The 14557-nt window shown below is 37.2% G+C and overlaps 1 protein-coding gene across 1 annotated transcript in view; it reads right to left on the reverse strand.

The window, feature by feature from the left end:
* Nucleotides 1-613: 613 nt before the first annotated feature.
* RAD21 (RAD21 cohesin complex component) overlaps nucleotides 614-14557 on the reverse strand; it is a 28580-nt gene continuing 14636 nt past the window's right edge. Inside the window, 12 exon segments of the mRNA XM_030553735.1 lie at nucleotides 614-2446; nucleotides 5094-5177; nucleotides 7142-7291; nucleotides 8487-8638; nucleotides 9110-9272; nucleotides 10002-10225; nucleotides 10947-11069; nucleotides 11253-11378; nucleotides 12070-12273; nucleotides 12734-12754; nucleotides 12757-12839; nucleotides 13535-13634. Coding sequence (XP_030409595.1) covers nucleotides 2255-2446; nucleotides 5094-5177; nucleotides 7142-7291; nucleotides 8487-8638; nucleotides 9110-9272; nucleotides 10002-10225; nucleotides 10947-11069; nucleotides 11253-11378; nucleotides 12070-12273; nucleotides 12734-12754; nucleotides 12757-12839; nucleotides 13535-13634 — 1622 coding nt within the window. The 3' untranslated portion in view covers nucleotides 614-2254.

Genomic DNA, 14557 nt, shown 5'->3' on the forward strand with positions numbered 1-14557 from the left:
TCCGTTCTACAACATCATTTGTCACATGGCAAGTAGTTCACACACCACTGAGGTGAAGGGAGGGAAGAATTCAGAGCTTGGCAATTGCACTACACTGAAACATCTTTGCAATGGGGATAGCATAGGTTGTATCAGAAGTGAAACTAATGCTGGCATGTGTTAGCCTATCCCACTGCATCTCCGCATCTCTCAGATGATCTCATGTAGTTAATGAGCAGAAAGGCATGATATATCCTCTGACTGTGAAAGTGAAGGACTTTGGGACAAGCAGCATTTGCTCATTCCCCTTGCTGGACACTGTCCCCTGTGCCCCAGGAGCTCGCAGCCCCGCTGCCTAGAGCATTGCACTGGCAGCGCAGAGAGCTGAGGCTGCGGGGGAGGGAGGGGCCGGGGGCTAGCCTCCTGGGCCAGGAGCTCTGGGGCCGGACAGGACAGTCCCATGGCCCGTAGTTTGCCCACCTCTGATTTAAAGTGTTCCTTCCTAATGGCAAAAAGTAATTACACGTTTGAGGGAGTTTTTAAGAATCTTTTTAAAGAACTAACTTCTCCTCCTAATACCAAAATAAGCTACATGTCACTGAAAGGTACTCAAACAGGATATAGCACCAGTACATAACAGCTTATAACAATTTTTATTAGAAAAGTTATACATACAGCATCACCTATTTTCAAGAATATCAACCTTGAAAAGCAACAAAAAACAGACTAACAAAATGTGTAACAAGAAACTAATGACCTTTCTATAATTAAACACTCAAGTTATCTACAATGTCTTTTTACAAAGGGGCAAATCATGGTTTTACAGGCACATTATGTTGAAAATAAAGCTGCAGTAACTATTTTATACAATTAACTTTTTCAACAATTATTAAAACATGGTCATTATGTAGTCTCAAATTTTTAAAACATTCACATAATTTTACACTTGAGCATACACTGAAATTTCAGAGTCCCAAAAGAGAATCATTTCACAAAAGTGCCAACATTAAAACCAGAACTTTCAGTGTGAATAATTTTGCCCTAAAAAAGTTAAGATGTGTTTCCATAATCAACATATTCACATAATTTCTGATACTATCTGGTCCTAACAGTAAAGCTTTTATTCTTTATAGTAAAACCCAATAGGACTTATTTTGCAAAGCTGTTAAAATGATCTGAACAGAGGAGTGTGCATTATTGGAAAATTGTTACTAAAACTATAAATATATCTGAAGAGCCATTAATACACTTTACACAGCAACATTTGCGTTAAGTGTAACTATGTCTGCTTACTATATATTTAGTTTGCTGTCCTTTCAGTACAGGTTGTGTCTTGATTTAATTCAATATTTTACAAATGCAATCTGTTCAACTTCTCCTATGCTCATCTCCATAAGCCTGCACAATGTCAGAAAATATACAATCCAGAAGTCTGTTCTTTAAAAAAGTTTGGGGTTTATGTACAGCTCTACCATACCTAAAGCATATGGATATTTTAAGTTTTAAATGAAATTACTAGAATTATTTGCTGCCTATTAACAGTAGCTAGCCATTATCAGTAGTGGACCGCAATGAGGTGATAAATGAAAAGGAATGTTTTGTCTAAGATGTTTTACACATACTCTGTCCTTCTGCAGAAGTAGGATCAGTTATAGGAAGTGCTTTCCATAGACATCTGTTTTCCTTTAGCATCAAGGGCTACAAAATCCTACTGCAAAAATGACAAAGCAAAGTTCACATGCCAGGCACTACCATTCACACTGGCAGCTGCAAGAGACCCATGGTACTCCGGAAGAAAACAGACACAGAAATCTAGGGAAGGAAAATTTTGTTACTATGAGAAGCAGACAGAACATATTAGACAAGTTTGGCAAAGTTTTTAATCAGACAATAGGTTGGCTTTTCAGGTTTACTTGTGTAGGTTAAAAATATCATTAATCAATTAAGCTAGTCAAACTATAGTAAGACATTTTCATTGTCACAACATTACATGCACCAATATTGCACACATCTGCTCTGAATAAAACAATCTTTATCTGGGTCCTTGAATTGCTTGTCTTGTTTTTGCAGTTGGAACTCAAGCCATCCACCCCAGCAGTGTCACTAAAAATGAAAGTGGTAAATTTAAAATACAAGAACCAAAACCAAAAGAAAACCAAGGACTTTGTACAGACAATTAAAATCTAAATTTTCTCCAATGGTCTTGTGGGCCCTACACATGGGGCAATACATATGCACTAGTGAAATTAACACTAGCTATGATGTATCTAACCATTCAAATAATATGGAATCTGGGACCAGGTGTTGCAATGATGTCACTGTATGGCTCTTCTTGTGTCAGCTCTATAGCTTGCTGCTTTTTGAGTACCAAGAAACTGTAGAATTTTGCTGCCGCTTGTTTTCTGTTTGTATTTCTGCACAGCTCAAGCAAACTGATAGATTCTGCTCCAGTCTTCGCAAGAGCCCTCTGGAAAAAAAAAAAAAAGAAACACAAAAGTTGGTTGATACCATAAACAATCCCTGCAAAATTCTACATACCCAATTATGATCAACACTGATTAGTACAGAAGTCAAATATTGCAAAAGCGCAGAGCGTTTTGGCAGCTGTGGATTTGGTGTCAAAGCACTCATCACTAATGGGTGCAGGATGTTTTAATCAGCAGGGAGGGGGCAGCTATATTCAGGATTTGAGGTTCCCCTTAATGTCATCCACAGCTGCTGGGGCAGGAGACTTTACTTCTCCTCCAACTCAGGATACACTGGCTCTCAAAGTAATCCACACTTTAGCAGGGAGCACACCTGTGATAGATGCGCCACTAGTTCTGCCAGAAAGAACAATTAGAGAGATATAACAATACACGTGAGATCAAGTAACTTCAATCCTTTGGTAGAATCCCAAGCCACTTAAAGCCATATGCTTGCCTGTGATTCAGTAAGTATTTGGGAGAAGAGGCATATTACAGTAATCAAGTAAAGGACAAGATTTTCAGAAATGACTAGAGATTTTGGGTGCCTGTGTTTTTGGATGCTCAACTTGAGATTTTAAGGGGGCTTGATTTTCCAACAATGGGTACTTCTGAAAAAAATCAGACACCTTTTCGGTGAGAGCATCCCAAATCACTCCTTTTTTCAAAATTGCTAGGGTTCAGGAGAACTGAGATTCTCCTAGTCAACAATACTTTTGTAATGACAGACCAAAGTGACAGCTTCTGCTGAACATAAATTACAGTTAGTAGATGTACATGTAGAGAACAGTCTGCCTTACAAAGTCTATTGGATGGGAAAAAAAAATCCATGGATAGTCAAACCAAAACAGAAGTATCCACAAAGGGATTTGCATGAGTTTAACTAAATTAATTTTATTCCTTTAGTTAAACTGATTCAACTTATAACAGATAAGCCCTAAGGTGGAACTCTGACATTGTACTCAGAAGGAAGTTAGGATGCTTCTGAACACCAGCTTCATCTGTGAAGAATTTAGTCAAGACAGATCACTGACGTTCAGTTTTCAGAACGAGAAATCAGTGATATCAACTAAAACTTCCATGTATGAAGTGAGCTCACAGGTTCAATGTGACACCAAAAGGAGCTTTTATCAGCAGCTAAAGCCACATTAATATTGCACAGGACAGGCAGGCTTTTAAATAGGGTATTATAAGTTCTCCAATCCCCTCTCCCTCAAACAAATATTGAGAAAGTGGGTTATCTTCAGTGTCTGTAGAAATTAAAGAGCTGTCAAATGAATTGAGGGAAAAAGGAATCCACACTGACAGGTCAAGGAGATCAAGTAATGAGTATAGGGGGCCTTTTTTGTGTCAGATCGCAACGATTTTCTGTTCAGATCTGTGCAATCTTATGCCCAAATGCAAACTAGTACTCATGTCAAGCAGCTAGGGTTCAGACAACTGATCAGAAACCCACCCCCTCTCCCCAAGAATTATGCCTACAAAGGGATGACTTCTAGACTGAGACGTAGCAAGGTGATTTGATTCCGGGAGTTCAGTTCAAACTTACCTACTGACCTCCCCAACAACGTTGAGAGTCATATTTATTTCAACCAGGAGGACTGAGAATGTGTGCTTCTCATGAACTTGCTCAGAGAGATTTTGCTATGAGAAAGTGGTAAAGTCATATGGAATGTCTTCTACAGCTTTTAAGAGACTCTCCAGTGCAGTTTTTTCCTGGTGCTTTGTGTGGAACCAGTATTTTGTTGTTCAGAGACAGGAACAGAACTGTTATGTCCTATTCAAGATCAATCTGATCCAGGTGCTCCAGATTCAGGTAGAATTCATACAAATTCACTGTCAGTTAAGTGTAACAACATCTTGAGACATGGCTTTATCCCACATTTGTAGGGTTTCCTGAGACAGCAGAATGATTTTGTTTTTCCGCAAACTGATATAGAATACAGTGACTTGACTCTCTGAATTAAGACCAATTTCAGGGATGCAAGTTCTTCAAAGGGTTCCCTCAGACAGTTGCTCAAGCAGCAGACTGAAGGTCAGGATCTCAATCATGTGTGTGTCTGAAGTACGTGAGAATGGTAGGAAGTACAGCTGTTTCTAGTATATATGATTGGGTGTGAATGGTCTTTTCAATGCTGACCTGTGTTTATATGGTTCTTGGCCAATTTCACTGAGCACTGCTTCTCTTTGTGGAAGTGGTCAAGAGCAGTTCCATAACTTGAGATATTTGCTAATGAAGATTAGGAGTTCCGAATGCGGTTTGCAGGCAGCTGAAAGAACTGGAGGTGCCTAGGTTCCACTGCAGGAGCTGGTATGCGTTACTCGGAAAACAATTAGGAATTTGAGTTTTTGGAGTTCCTGCCTTTGCTGCAAGCTGAAGTACAGACCCAAAGGTAGAACACAGACAGGTCCCACAAGTATCTGGCTCAACTGTCCCTCTATTGAATTGTTTACTTCTAGAGAGTGTTTTCAATGATTTACCTAATCACAACCTACACTTTTTCTATGCTCATTTCAAAATCAAACCTTTAAACTGTCAACCAGGTATGTGGGGTCTACTGTCAGTCTAGCTTTTACTTGACCTCTTCATTGGTCAAAACACGCTAAACTGGTTCAAGAAGTAATTTTAAAGATAAGTGCTATATGTACCTGAAGACCATGAAGCATCTGCTGAGTTCTCTTATTCCATCTTCTTTCTTCTTGATCTTGATCACCCCCCGTACCATCTTCTTCCTGTAGCCAACAAAAAATTCACACTTAAAAACACTTGTAGGCTTAGGTTAATATTTACACACACAAAGTTTGAAATGAAATCCATGTTTCTAGAGTTGTTTTCAAGCACTTCTCTCTCAAGACAATCAAGAATTTGCTGGAAGGTCACGATGGCTTGACTTAAAAGGGATGAAGAAGAATGGCAGCACATACAAGGAAACTGGATATCCCAGTGGGACTAAAAATAATTGACAAAAGGTTGCTTGCCTGCCCTTAGTGTATGTTAAAGATATGTTTACACAGCAATTAAACACCTGATGCTGACCCGTGTCCAGTGATGCGGGTTTTTGCTGCAGAATTGTCATGTAGACCAGGGGTCGTCAACCTTTCAGAAGTGGTGTGCCGAGTCTTCATTTATTCACCCTAATTTAAGGTTTCGCATGCCAGTGATACGTTTTAACATTTTTAGAAGGTCTCTTTCTATAGGTCTATAATGTATAATTAAACTATTGTTCTATATAAAGTAAATAAGGTTTTTAAAATATTTAAGAAGCTTCACTTAAAAATTAAATTAAAATGCAGAGGCCCCCGGACTGGTGGCCAGGACCCAGCCAGTGAGAGTGCCACTGAAAATCAGCTTGCGTGCCGCCTTCGGCACGCGTGCCATATGTTGCCTACTCTGATGTAGACATTCAGATTCTTGGAATCCCATGCAACAGGCATAGAAAAGTGATCTGCTCAAAGCTACAGAGGAAATCTATGGCACCACTGAGACTAGAACTTCTCTCTCTCAGTGCCCATTCCTGCACTTCATGAGCATCGTACCTCTCCTTATGGAGAGTAAGCTCAACTTTTAAAGGAAATGTTATACATTCTAAAAAGAAGCACTTTCTGAAACACTGAAAATGCTAGGTAAGATTGCAAGCCAAATCCCATCTGCTTTAGTAATCTTCAAATATTTAATTTCCTTTTGCTTCAATTAACACTGTTCAAAGCAGGATGAAAACTAATTTACAGGCTGATTTGTGGCTTTCCTACTGTCCCACCATCATTGTGTTTAAGCAAAAAAAAGCCACTGCCAATTGGCAAACCCAGGAATTGCAAGCTTAAGGAGATGTCCTTATTCCTAGAACTCTGATGTGATAGTTATGGGTTTTCAAAACTACATTTTGGTGCCTGTCTGATCCTTTTCATTGTACCACACTAAGTTATATATACATTATTCCTCAGTGCATGCACATGGCTTTTTTACATGACCACAGTCCTATGTAGACAACATTGTCAGTTTAAAACCTACACTGCAAAGAAGTATCTTCACCTAGGCCATTCATGCCTTATTTTTTAAAATTCCTATTACATTAACACTCAAGAGGCCACATCAAGATCAGGGATCCTTTTCAAACACAAGTTACAATCTTTGTTCCAAAGAATTTACAGTCTAAGAATGAATTTAATTAGTCACGTATACTCTGTTTACTTTTAGATTTTCTCTCAGCTTGTGCAATGGAAATCATTTAAGTCAGTTTCAAGACCATTATTATGTGGCGTTTGAAACACAAATGTTACAACAGAGTGCTTAAAATTCTACAAAAGAACTTTAGATTTGTGAAAATATTTAACTTGATCTTAAACTTTTTTTTGTAAAAAACTTGTTTTTACAAAATTGATCAACATTTAAAATCTGATAACACCTCCTGAAGTTCAAAACGTAACACGTATAGCTGTTAACTGTATGTTAAGTACAGTGAATACCTCTCCAATCAGCTGAGCAGCTCATCAAGTCAAGCATGCAATCAGGAGTGTTCTCCATCTCTCAAAGTTCTACCCTTTGTCTCACTCCCCAAGTAACCAGAAAATGCTTCCTTAGCTGAAACAGTTTAAGGGATGTCACAAGTAAAGTGATGGCAGTAAAAATATCTTCAGGAACCCCACTGACTATTTCCTGTGTAAAATCTATAGACTGATCCTCAAGAGCTCATGCCTACCTCCTCCTCCTCTTCCTCTTCCTTCTCTTTTTCCTTCTCCTTCTCTTTTTCTGGCAGAAGTTCCAGCTCTGGTATTAGTTGGCAGATATTTTGAGGCTCTTCTGGTGGCATTTCTACAGGTGGCATTTCCAACTGTTGTAATTGCTGAGGCTTTGAGAACACACAAGATATTAAAGTTAAATGGGAATTAACATGAAGATTTCAGCTACTGCAACTTTTAGGACTGAAAATCTTAAATATACGATTTGGCATCTTTATAATCCCACAAAATTAAACTTAATCCAAGTTTCTAATTTTCAGACACTTGCTACAAATAATCCAAGTGTTCTTTGCAAAGAAATACCACATTTATTTTCCTTAGCTCCCCATAAATACCTCTAATTTAGATTCCATTAAACCTAGAAATTCTAATAAAATATTAGTAACAAGTCTGTTTCCCAAGAAGTTGGTTTAGTACAACATCCTGGGAACTGATCTTACTACAGAGAAATATGGTGTACTTTGGATTAGATATAGTTTTAAGATCGCCCAGATAGCCAGATGCATTGTTGAATAAACCCCATTGTCAACTGATTGGGGAAATGCCTCTTCAATGCATTAAAACCTACGGTGGCATCCTCTGTGGGATAAGAGTGAGGACACTGGTATGAAGGCACTAGCTAATATTTTCAGAAGTGACTTACAAATACGGTACTGAAGACCCCATTCCCCACAGATCGTGGAGAACTGGAAACACACTGCTTGCTAAACACTGAAACAGAGGTATCCAAGTTGTTAAGTGCTCCCCATCCTTATAAATGAAGGGTGAAAACAGACAATTGAGGTTCTTCTTGCCAAAAGAGTCTGCCAACAAGCAATTCTTTACACCAAGATAGACAGCAGCACAAGCAATACTGTAACTGTGTGTTGCATTGAATTATATCATGATGAAACCTGCATTAAATTACATCATCTATTGAGTGGTTATAGAAGCAACTCTCATTGTAAGAAGTATTCCAAACATGTTAACAAATGCATTGGGACATTCTCTTTCCTTTAAATGTAAGAGCTTAGCATAGCACTAGCTTTTCCCATATAGACCTTTTTACCATGACCTTACTGTTTTGGGGCTGGTTTTATTTTTACTCAAATTCTGTAGGACATGGTCTCAGAACCACCTTGATATGTTTCTGTGGGGTGGGAGTTGGGAGAATTGCTTTGAGGATTTGTAGCAGAGACTAATACCATTTCCTTCCCACCAGAGAACGTTATCTGTTTCTGGATAAAGGGATGCTACAGGCTCTCTTTACAGAGCATATAGTCACCACTCCTGTGTAACTCACATCTTCACTATAATCTTACTCACAGGTAATACAGGCTCTGGTTCCACTTGCTGAGCCTTGCGCTTCACGCCTGTTTGAGGTGGTGGGGGTGGCATGACAGATTCATCCAAGTTGGTTCTGCTGCCTTCCATCATTGATTCCTGTAGGCGGCTTGGCTCTTCCAAGATAGGTTCATCTATATTTTGTGATATTCAATATATTTTATAAATAGATATTTTGATTCCATTGTATATATAGTTTATAAATAATCATGTCACTTCTTAAACTCACACCAATCAACTCACAGCACCTCCAGAGTTTACAACAATTAGGTCCATATTTTCACTCACACAGTTTTTGTACTGATTTAATTAAAATTGACGCAAAAGTCAATTTAGTTAAATCAGTGCTAATGTGTGTACAGACCAGCCCTTAGTGCCCATTTAATCCACTGGACACAGCCGTCTCATGTAAGTCTGCTATACTTAGAAAAGATCTACCAACAAAGGAGTTACTGACCGTAGCAAGCTATACAATGAGTAATTTCAAAGCCCTGCGCTATATAACCTAGGTAAATGTTTCCCCTCTAGTAATTTAATATAAAGGACAAATCCAAATGAAAATTAAGCTTTGAAAGGAAGTAGAGCATGTTTAATGAGTTACAAACCAATAACATCTCGCTGTTGCTGCTGCTGCTGCTGCGGTTCCTCTCTGGGCACTTCTGGGTTTTCAAAGTCTTTAAGGAACTCATCCAAGTTATCAGCTTCTCCACCTTTCCTCCTCTTTCTGAGGTCTTCTGGTACAAGAGGTGTAAGACAGCGAGTAAAAAGCTGTAAGAAAAAACAATCACTCCTGTAGACTAATAGTTCTCTGATCTGTAGTTAAACACACAATTTTTCACATTATATTTGTTGCAGAGATGGACTTCTCGTTATGTGCCCTTGTTCTAAAAAGCTTCTTTCCTTGAATGTTAAGAAATTGTTACATATCAGCAGGCTTGGCCGAATCCAATTTTTTTTTTTTATAGCTTCGACTAATACAGATGTTCCTTTTTAAGCATTTTTAAAATTTTATCGATTTAAATTTTTCAGTTATGCAAAATCATAGTGGCCAGACTATACCTATTTAATGAAAGTACATGTTAAGAGTCAAAAAGGTAAAGATTAATAATAGTCTAATCAAATTGTCAGCATATATCGAAACAAAGTAAATAGCCTTAAATCAAACTAAGTGGTCACACAACACTTTTCTTACTTTCACTATCTGCAAATTTCAGTCAGATGAAAATATTTTTTTCTTGGCTTGTGTGGGTGGCGAAAAACACTACTGATTGACATTTACTGTTAAAAATCTAATCCTTTCCAGCCTACATATCAGTGACTGAACTACATGCAGACTCCAGAAGTTTGTTTTCAGTTGAAGCAAGTTTTCAAAAATGTACTATTTACCAGATGCTGCTAATGCACATTTTTGCTTGCTATATAAGCTTTCAGCCTCACCCACATGATCAGTTCTTAATGTAATTCATTTAAAAATAAACCTTCAGAAATCTGTATTACCTTCAATAGCCTGTTGTTCCACAAAGGCTGAGCAGGCAGAGAGAAAAGTTTTTCAACTCCTCCCGTCTCTTTCCACATCATCAATTTCTTAGTGGGAGGTGCTAAGGTCCAAAGTAGTGACAAATATCAGAGTAGTCACTTAATTGGGCTCATAGTCTTGCTATCCAGCTCTTTCACACTGTCTACAATCAGTTTTCTCTTCCTCTTTGCTTTGGTTTCCTTGACTGTTGAAGACAAGAGAGAGGAAAACAGAGACTTGATACTATGTTACAGTAAAAATCCTACAGGCTCCTAAGAATTCCCTAAATTTAAGACAGTAAAATTTCTTAACTTATTTGGTGGCAGCACTAAATATTTGTATAGTGCTTTTAAGATGTGAACTGATATTAGCTTTTAATGTTACCAATACTGTAAACAAGTAAATACCAGTCATTTTGCTAGCAACTCAACTATGCTACTATCCATTTTGACCAGAGAAACAAGGAGTATGTTTAGTAATAATGACTAACTTAGACTAACAATATTTATTTTCCCTCACGTCAGCATGAGTTGCTTCTTATACACGCCAGACAGCGATGTCCTAAATATAATTTTAGTATGCAGATTTTAATTTGTTTCAGGAAGAACATGCCTGATTTACATACAACGTTATTAGATAACTAGACAAAAAAACGTCAGGTTCTGCCTTAGCAAGGTTGATTTCCAATATGTTCGACTGCATTGTATATGCTCCAAGCAAGACAGCTGATCGTGAATTTCGTGGGAAAGTAAGAACAAAATTCCTGTTCTGAAAAGAAATGACACACACACAAACACCACACACACCACTAAACTGAGTTAGCAATAATACCAAGAGATTCAGTTCTATTCCACTAAACTCAAGGTTTTCCTAGATCAAAAGGGTCTCAAATATTTCAATTAAGTGTTCTCAAATGGCTTACTTACCAGTGATGTCAATAGGTTCCAAAGCAAAGCTCCTTCTTTCATTTGGAACCAGTGTTGTTTGATCAGTCATAGTTGGTAATGGTTCAACTGGATCTACTGAGTCTGGGCTGTCTGGTCCACCCACTACCAAACAAAACAAAAGTTAAACATCTTGGACTCAGTTGGAACACAAAGAAAACACCACAATATATCAACAGATTCAACACAAGCTTTTATAAACTTCAGTCGACAACGTGTTTTATTATGAAACTAAACAATTCCTAGTGATAGTTTAAAAATGAACTTAGTCCTAGATTAAATACTCACTTGATACGTTATCATCATCATCCAGATCATCATGGGGAGGCTGTTCTGGCATCATTACCCCACCTTCTGAGAGAGCAGGTGGGTCATCAAAGATGCCTCCATCATTATTACTAAGAAGTTTGTCATCTGAAATAGCAACAGAAGAATCAGTTGTGTTAGTGTGCATAAACAAACCAAAAAAACCCCAAGTAATCAAAATGTTGTACACTTATAACAGCACAGGACACTAAAGTACTACAGATATACAAACTATTTGAATTTTTTTGTAGCAGTCATGCTCCGTCAAAGGAAAAAAAATGTGTTTTTTTTAAAGTGAAATCCAAACAAACAAACATACAATATTAAGTCAAGTTAGTTATCACACTTGTGTCTGTTTTATTAGTATGCTGTTACGTTCTGACTACCCATTTATACTTAATGTTTGCATGTTGCATGCAAAGCTTAAGTCTGTCATGCAAGAATTCCACAGGATTTTTTTAAAGTTCAGGGATCATATTAAAAGGAGCCAACATTTAACAGTCTCACTGTATAATTTTAATCCCTACCAAGGAAGTCAGAGGGGTTTTAAATGAGGCAGAAGATTCACATACTAGTTTCTCTTCCAAGCCTCACACGTACAGTGGAGTGCCTTGAATTTGGGGAAGTGATTTAATTCAACTGCGTATTTTAAAATAAAATAGTTTATACTGGGATAATAATTAGACACTGTACAAACAACAACAAAACATGACCCTTGCCCCAGACAGCTTACAATTTAGACAGAAGACAAGGGACAGTTAACAAAACCCAGCTGCTACACTAAATTTCTCAAACATACCCAATATTCCTCCATCATTTCCTTCTCCAAAATTGTCATCCTTGTATTGGTCTTCATATTCCAGGTGGTTAGCTTTCTCGTTAAGATGACTGGTGCTCTGTTCAGGCTCCAGTAAAAGATTGGACGCACTGGTACTCACTAGCATGTCATCCTCAAATGCACTACCTTCTCTCATCATCTCACGATCATCCATTCCAAAATCACCTGCAAGAATATAATTTTAGCCAAAACAGATAAACAATTTAGGTTTAAGCAAACCAACAAGCAGATCACTTCACTTAATCTATGAAAAAAATGACCCACTAGATAATTTTGTTCTATAATTGTAATTTCTCAGTAAATTTTAGAACTATTTCTGTTCACCAAAATGCAGCTATATTCTATAATTTTCAACTCTTTTACAACTTATCTATAATTACTTTCGTCAATGTAGAGTTAATGGCGGACACACGAAGACACTTTCCTCAGTGCTGTTTAATTTCATGGGTTTGTTCAAAACAAATTCCTCTCCTGTCCTCCTCCTGAAGTTATCTTTCTTATGTAGAAAATATGTTCTAAGCATACCTATTGGAGAATGGCTTGAGTACTGCACCAAAACATTTAAATATTCAAGAGCCATCAAAACCTAACTTAGTACATATATTAAAAATATTAAAGCATTTACCAAAGTCATTATCCTGAAGATACTGATGTTGCCCACTTCTTCTCTCATTGTAATTTCTTCCACTCTACTCTGGTTCAAACTGAATTGTTGAGCCACATCAATATCGCTTAAATAAAAAGAACAGTTTTAAAAGGACTTTCCTTGATTATATTGATCAATTTAAAACAGTTACAGGTTACTTAACAGACTATTGTTTTATTATGAAGCCTGTCTATAGAAATATATTGTGCACTTGTATAATACAGTCATGAAGACAACCCTAAAAAATGTAACAAACAACAAATATGACTTTAGGATATACTAAGAGTGAGGCAATAGAAAAAAACTGAGATCCAGCTTCTAGAAAGCTAGGAATAAAGAAAGCTATAGATATACTGTGCCTCTTGTGGCACTAAGGTTAATTTTGGAATAAGATAAGCTCCCAAAAGTATTTATGAAATTCAGCAGTTACATTATCTATATTCAGCAAAAGTTTAAATTTATATAATGCACAGCAAAAAGCATTAAGCTAAATGGTTAGGAAAGCGTAAATAACTTGGAACATATTGTGATTTATTTCTCAATTTACCAATGTATTTTAAATTAACTGAAAACCAAATAAATATTGGCATAACAATTTGCATTCCATGAGTTCCATAGGCAAACATCCAGGCAAAAAAAGTAATTAATTTTTTAAAAAGGTTAAGTATCCAATTTGAAATGGTACTTATCTGCTATTGTTCGTGTTAAACTAATAAATTTAGATTTGAAATTGCTACTCCAGAAAAGCAAGCCTATTTTAGTAAGAGAAAGTAAGCTTACTCTAGATCAGGCAATGGCTGGTCAAAATCATGAAATTCCTCAGGTAAAGTGATAGCATTGTAGGCAGCTTCTCGATTTTCCTCAGGCAAATCAACAACACCTGAAAAGGAGACCACTCAGACATAAGTTTCTATATCTACACAAAAGATAGGATTTTTTTTTTTTCCTTTCCAACAAGCTTGGTGTTGGCCTCTCTGCTCCCTTAGGCAAGACTCCCATTGTCTTCAGTGGGAAAACACCAAGCCAATACTCAACGATTCTGAAAAATCCCACTCCAAATGTTGTTGTTACAGATGAAAGTTAAATGCAATAAAGCAGGCAGTGAAATGTCACTGAAAACCATGGCCATATACTTGAGACTCTGGATCAGAAAGGGAGATCCAAAAAACTAAATAAAAATGCTACATACTTCAAGTCTCAACATTTTTTTAAAGCTGTTTTGTGCCAGTTTTCAAAAATATGCCACTATAAAAAAAAACAACTGGATTCCTAAAGTTAAATCCCCAAGGCCACATTTAAGCACTCAGAAGTACTGAGCACCTAGAATCTTCCACTGAAGTCCCTTCCAAACAATTTCAAATTGGCAAAAAATTTTAATAATTCCCACACTAAAATCAGAGATAATCAACTAAGCTACTCAACTTAAAGTTGGGTTAAAAGTAGTTTCAGGTATTAACATTTGTTCCGTCCTTCCCCACCTCCAAGCCTCCCTGCCAATTCTTCTGCTTTTACGATCACATTCTCCTACTTAAATTATTTTTCTCTGCTGCTGTGTGAAACATCCACACAATAGGAGAAACTGACTATCCTAAGGAAAACAGTCATACCGAGTAGACATCAAATACTGTAACATAAAATACACATACTGAAAAAACATTCCTTGCAGTTACTGCAGCTTAGGTATTACTTTTACAATTGCAGACAAAAAATGTTTAGGCACAAGGAATAGGATTATAAGATAGCATCTCTTTGAACAGCTTGCTTCTATATTTCCCTTTTTCACCTCCTGCCTGCATGGCCTCT

The sequence above is a fragment of the Gopherus evgoodei genome, chromosome 2, assembly GCF_007399415.2.
Source record: "Gopherus evgoodei ecotype Sinaloan lineage chromosome 2, rGopEvg1_v1.p, whole genome shotgun sequence".
Classification (NCBI taxonomy): domain Eukaryota; kingdom Metazoa; phylum Chordata; order Testudines; family Testudinidae; genus Gopherus; species Gopherus evgoodei.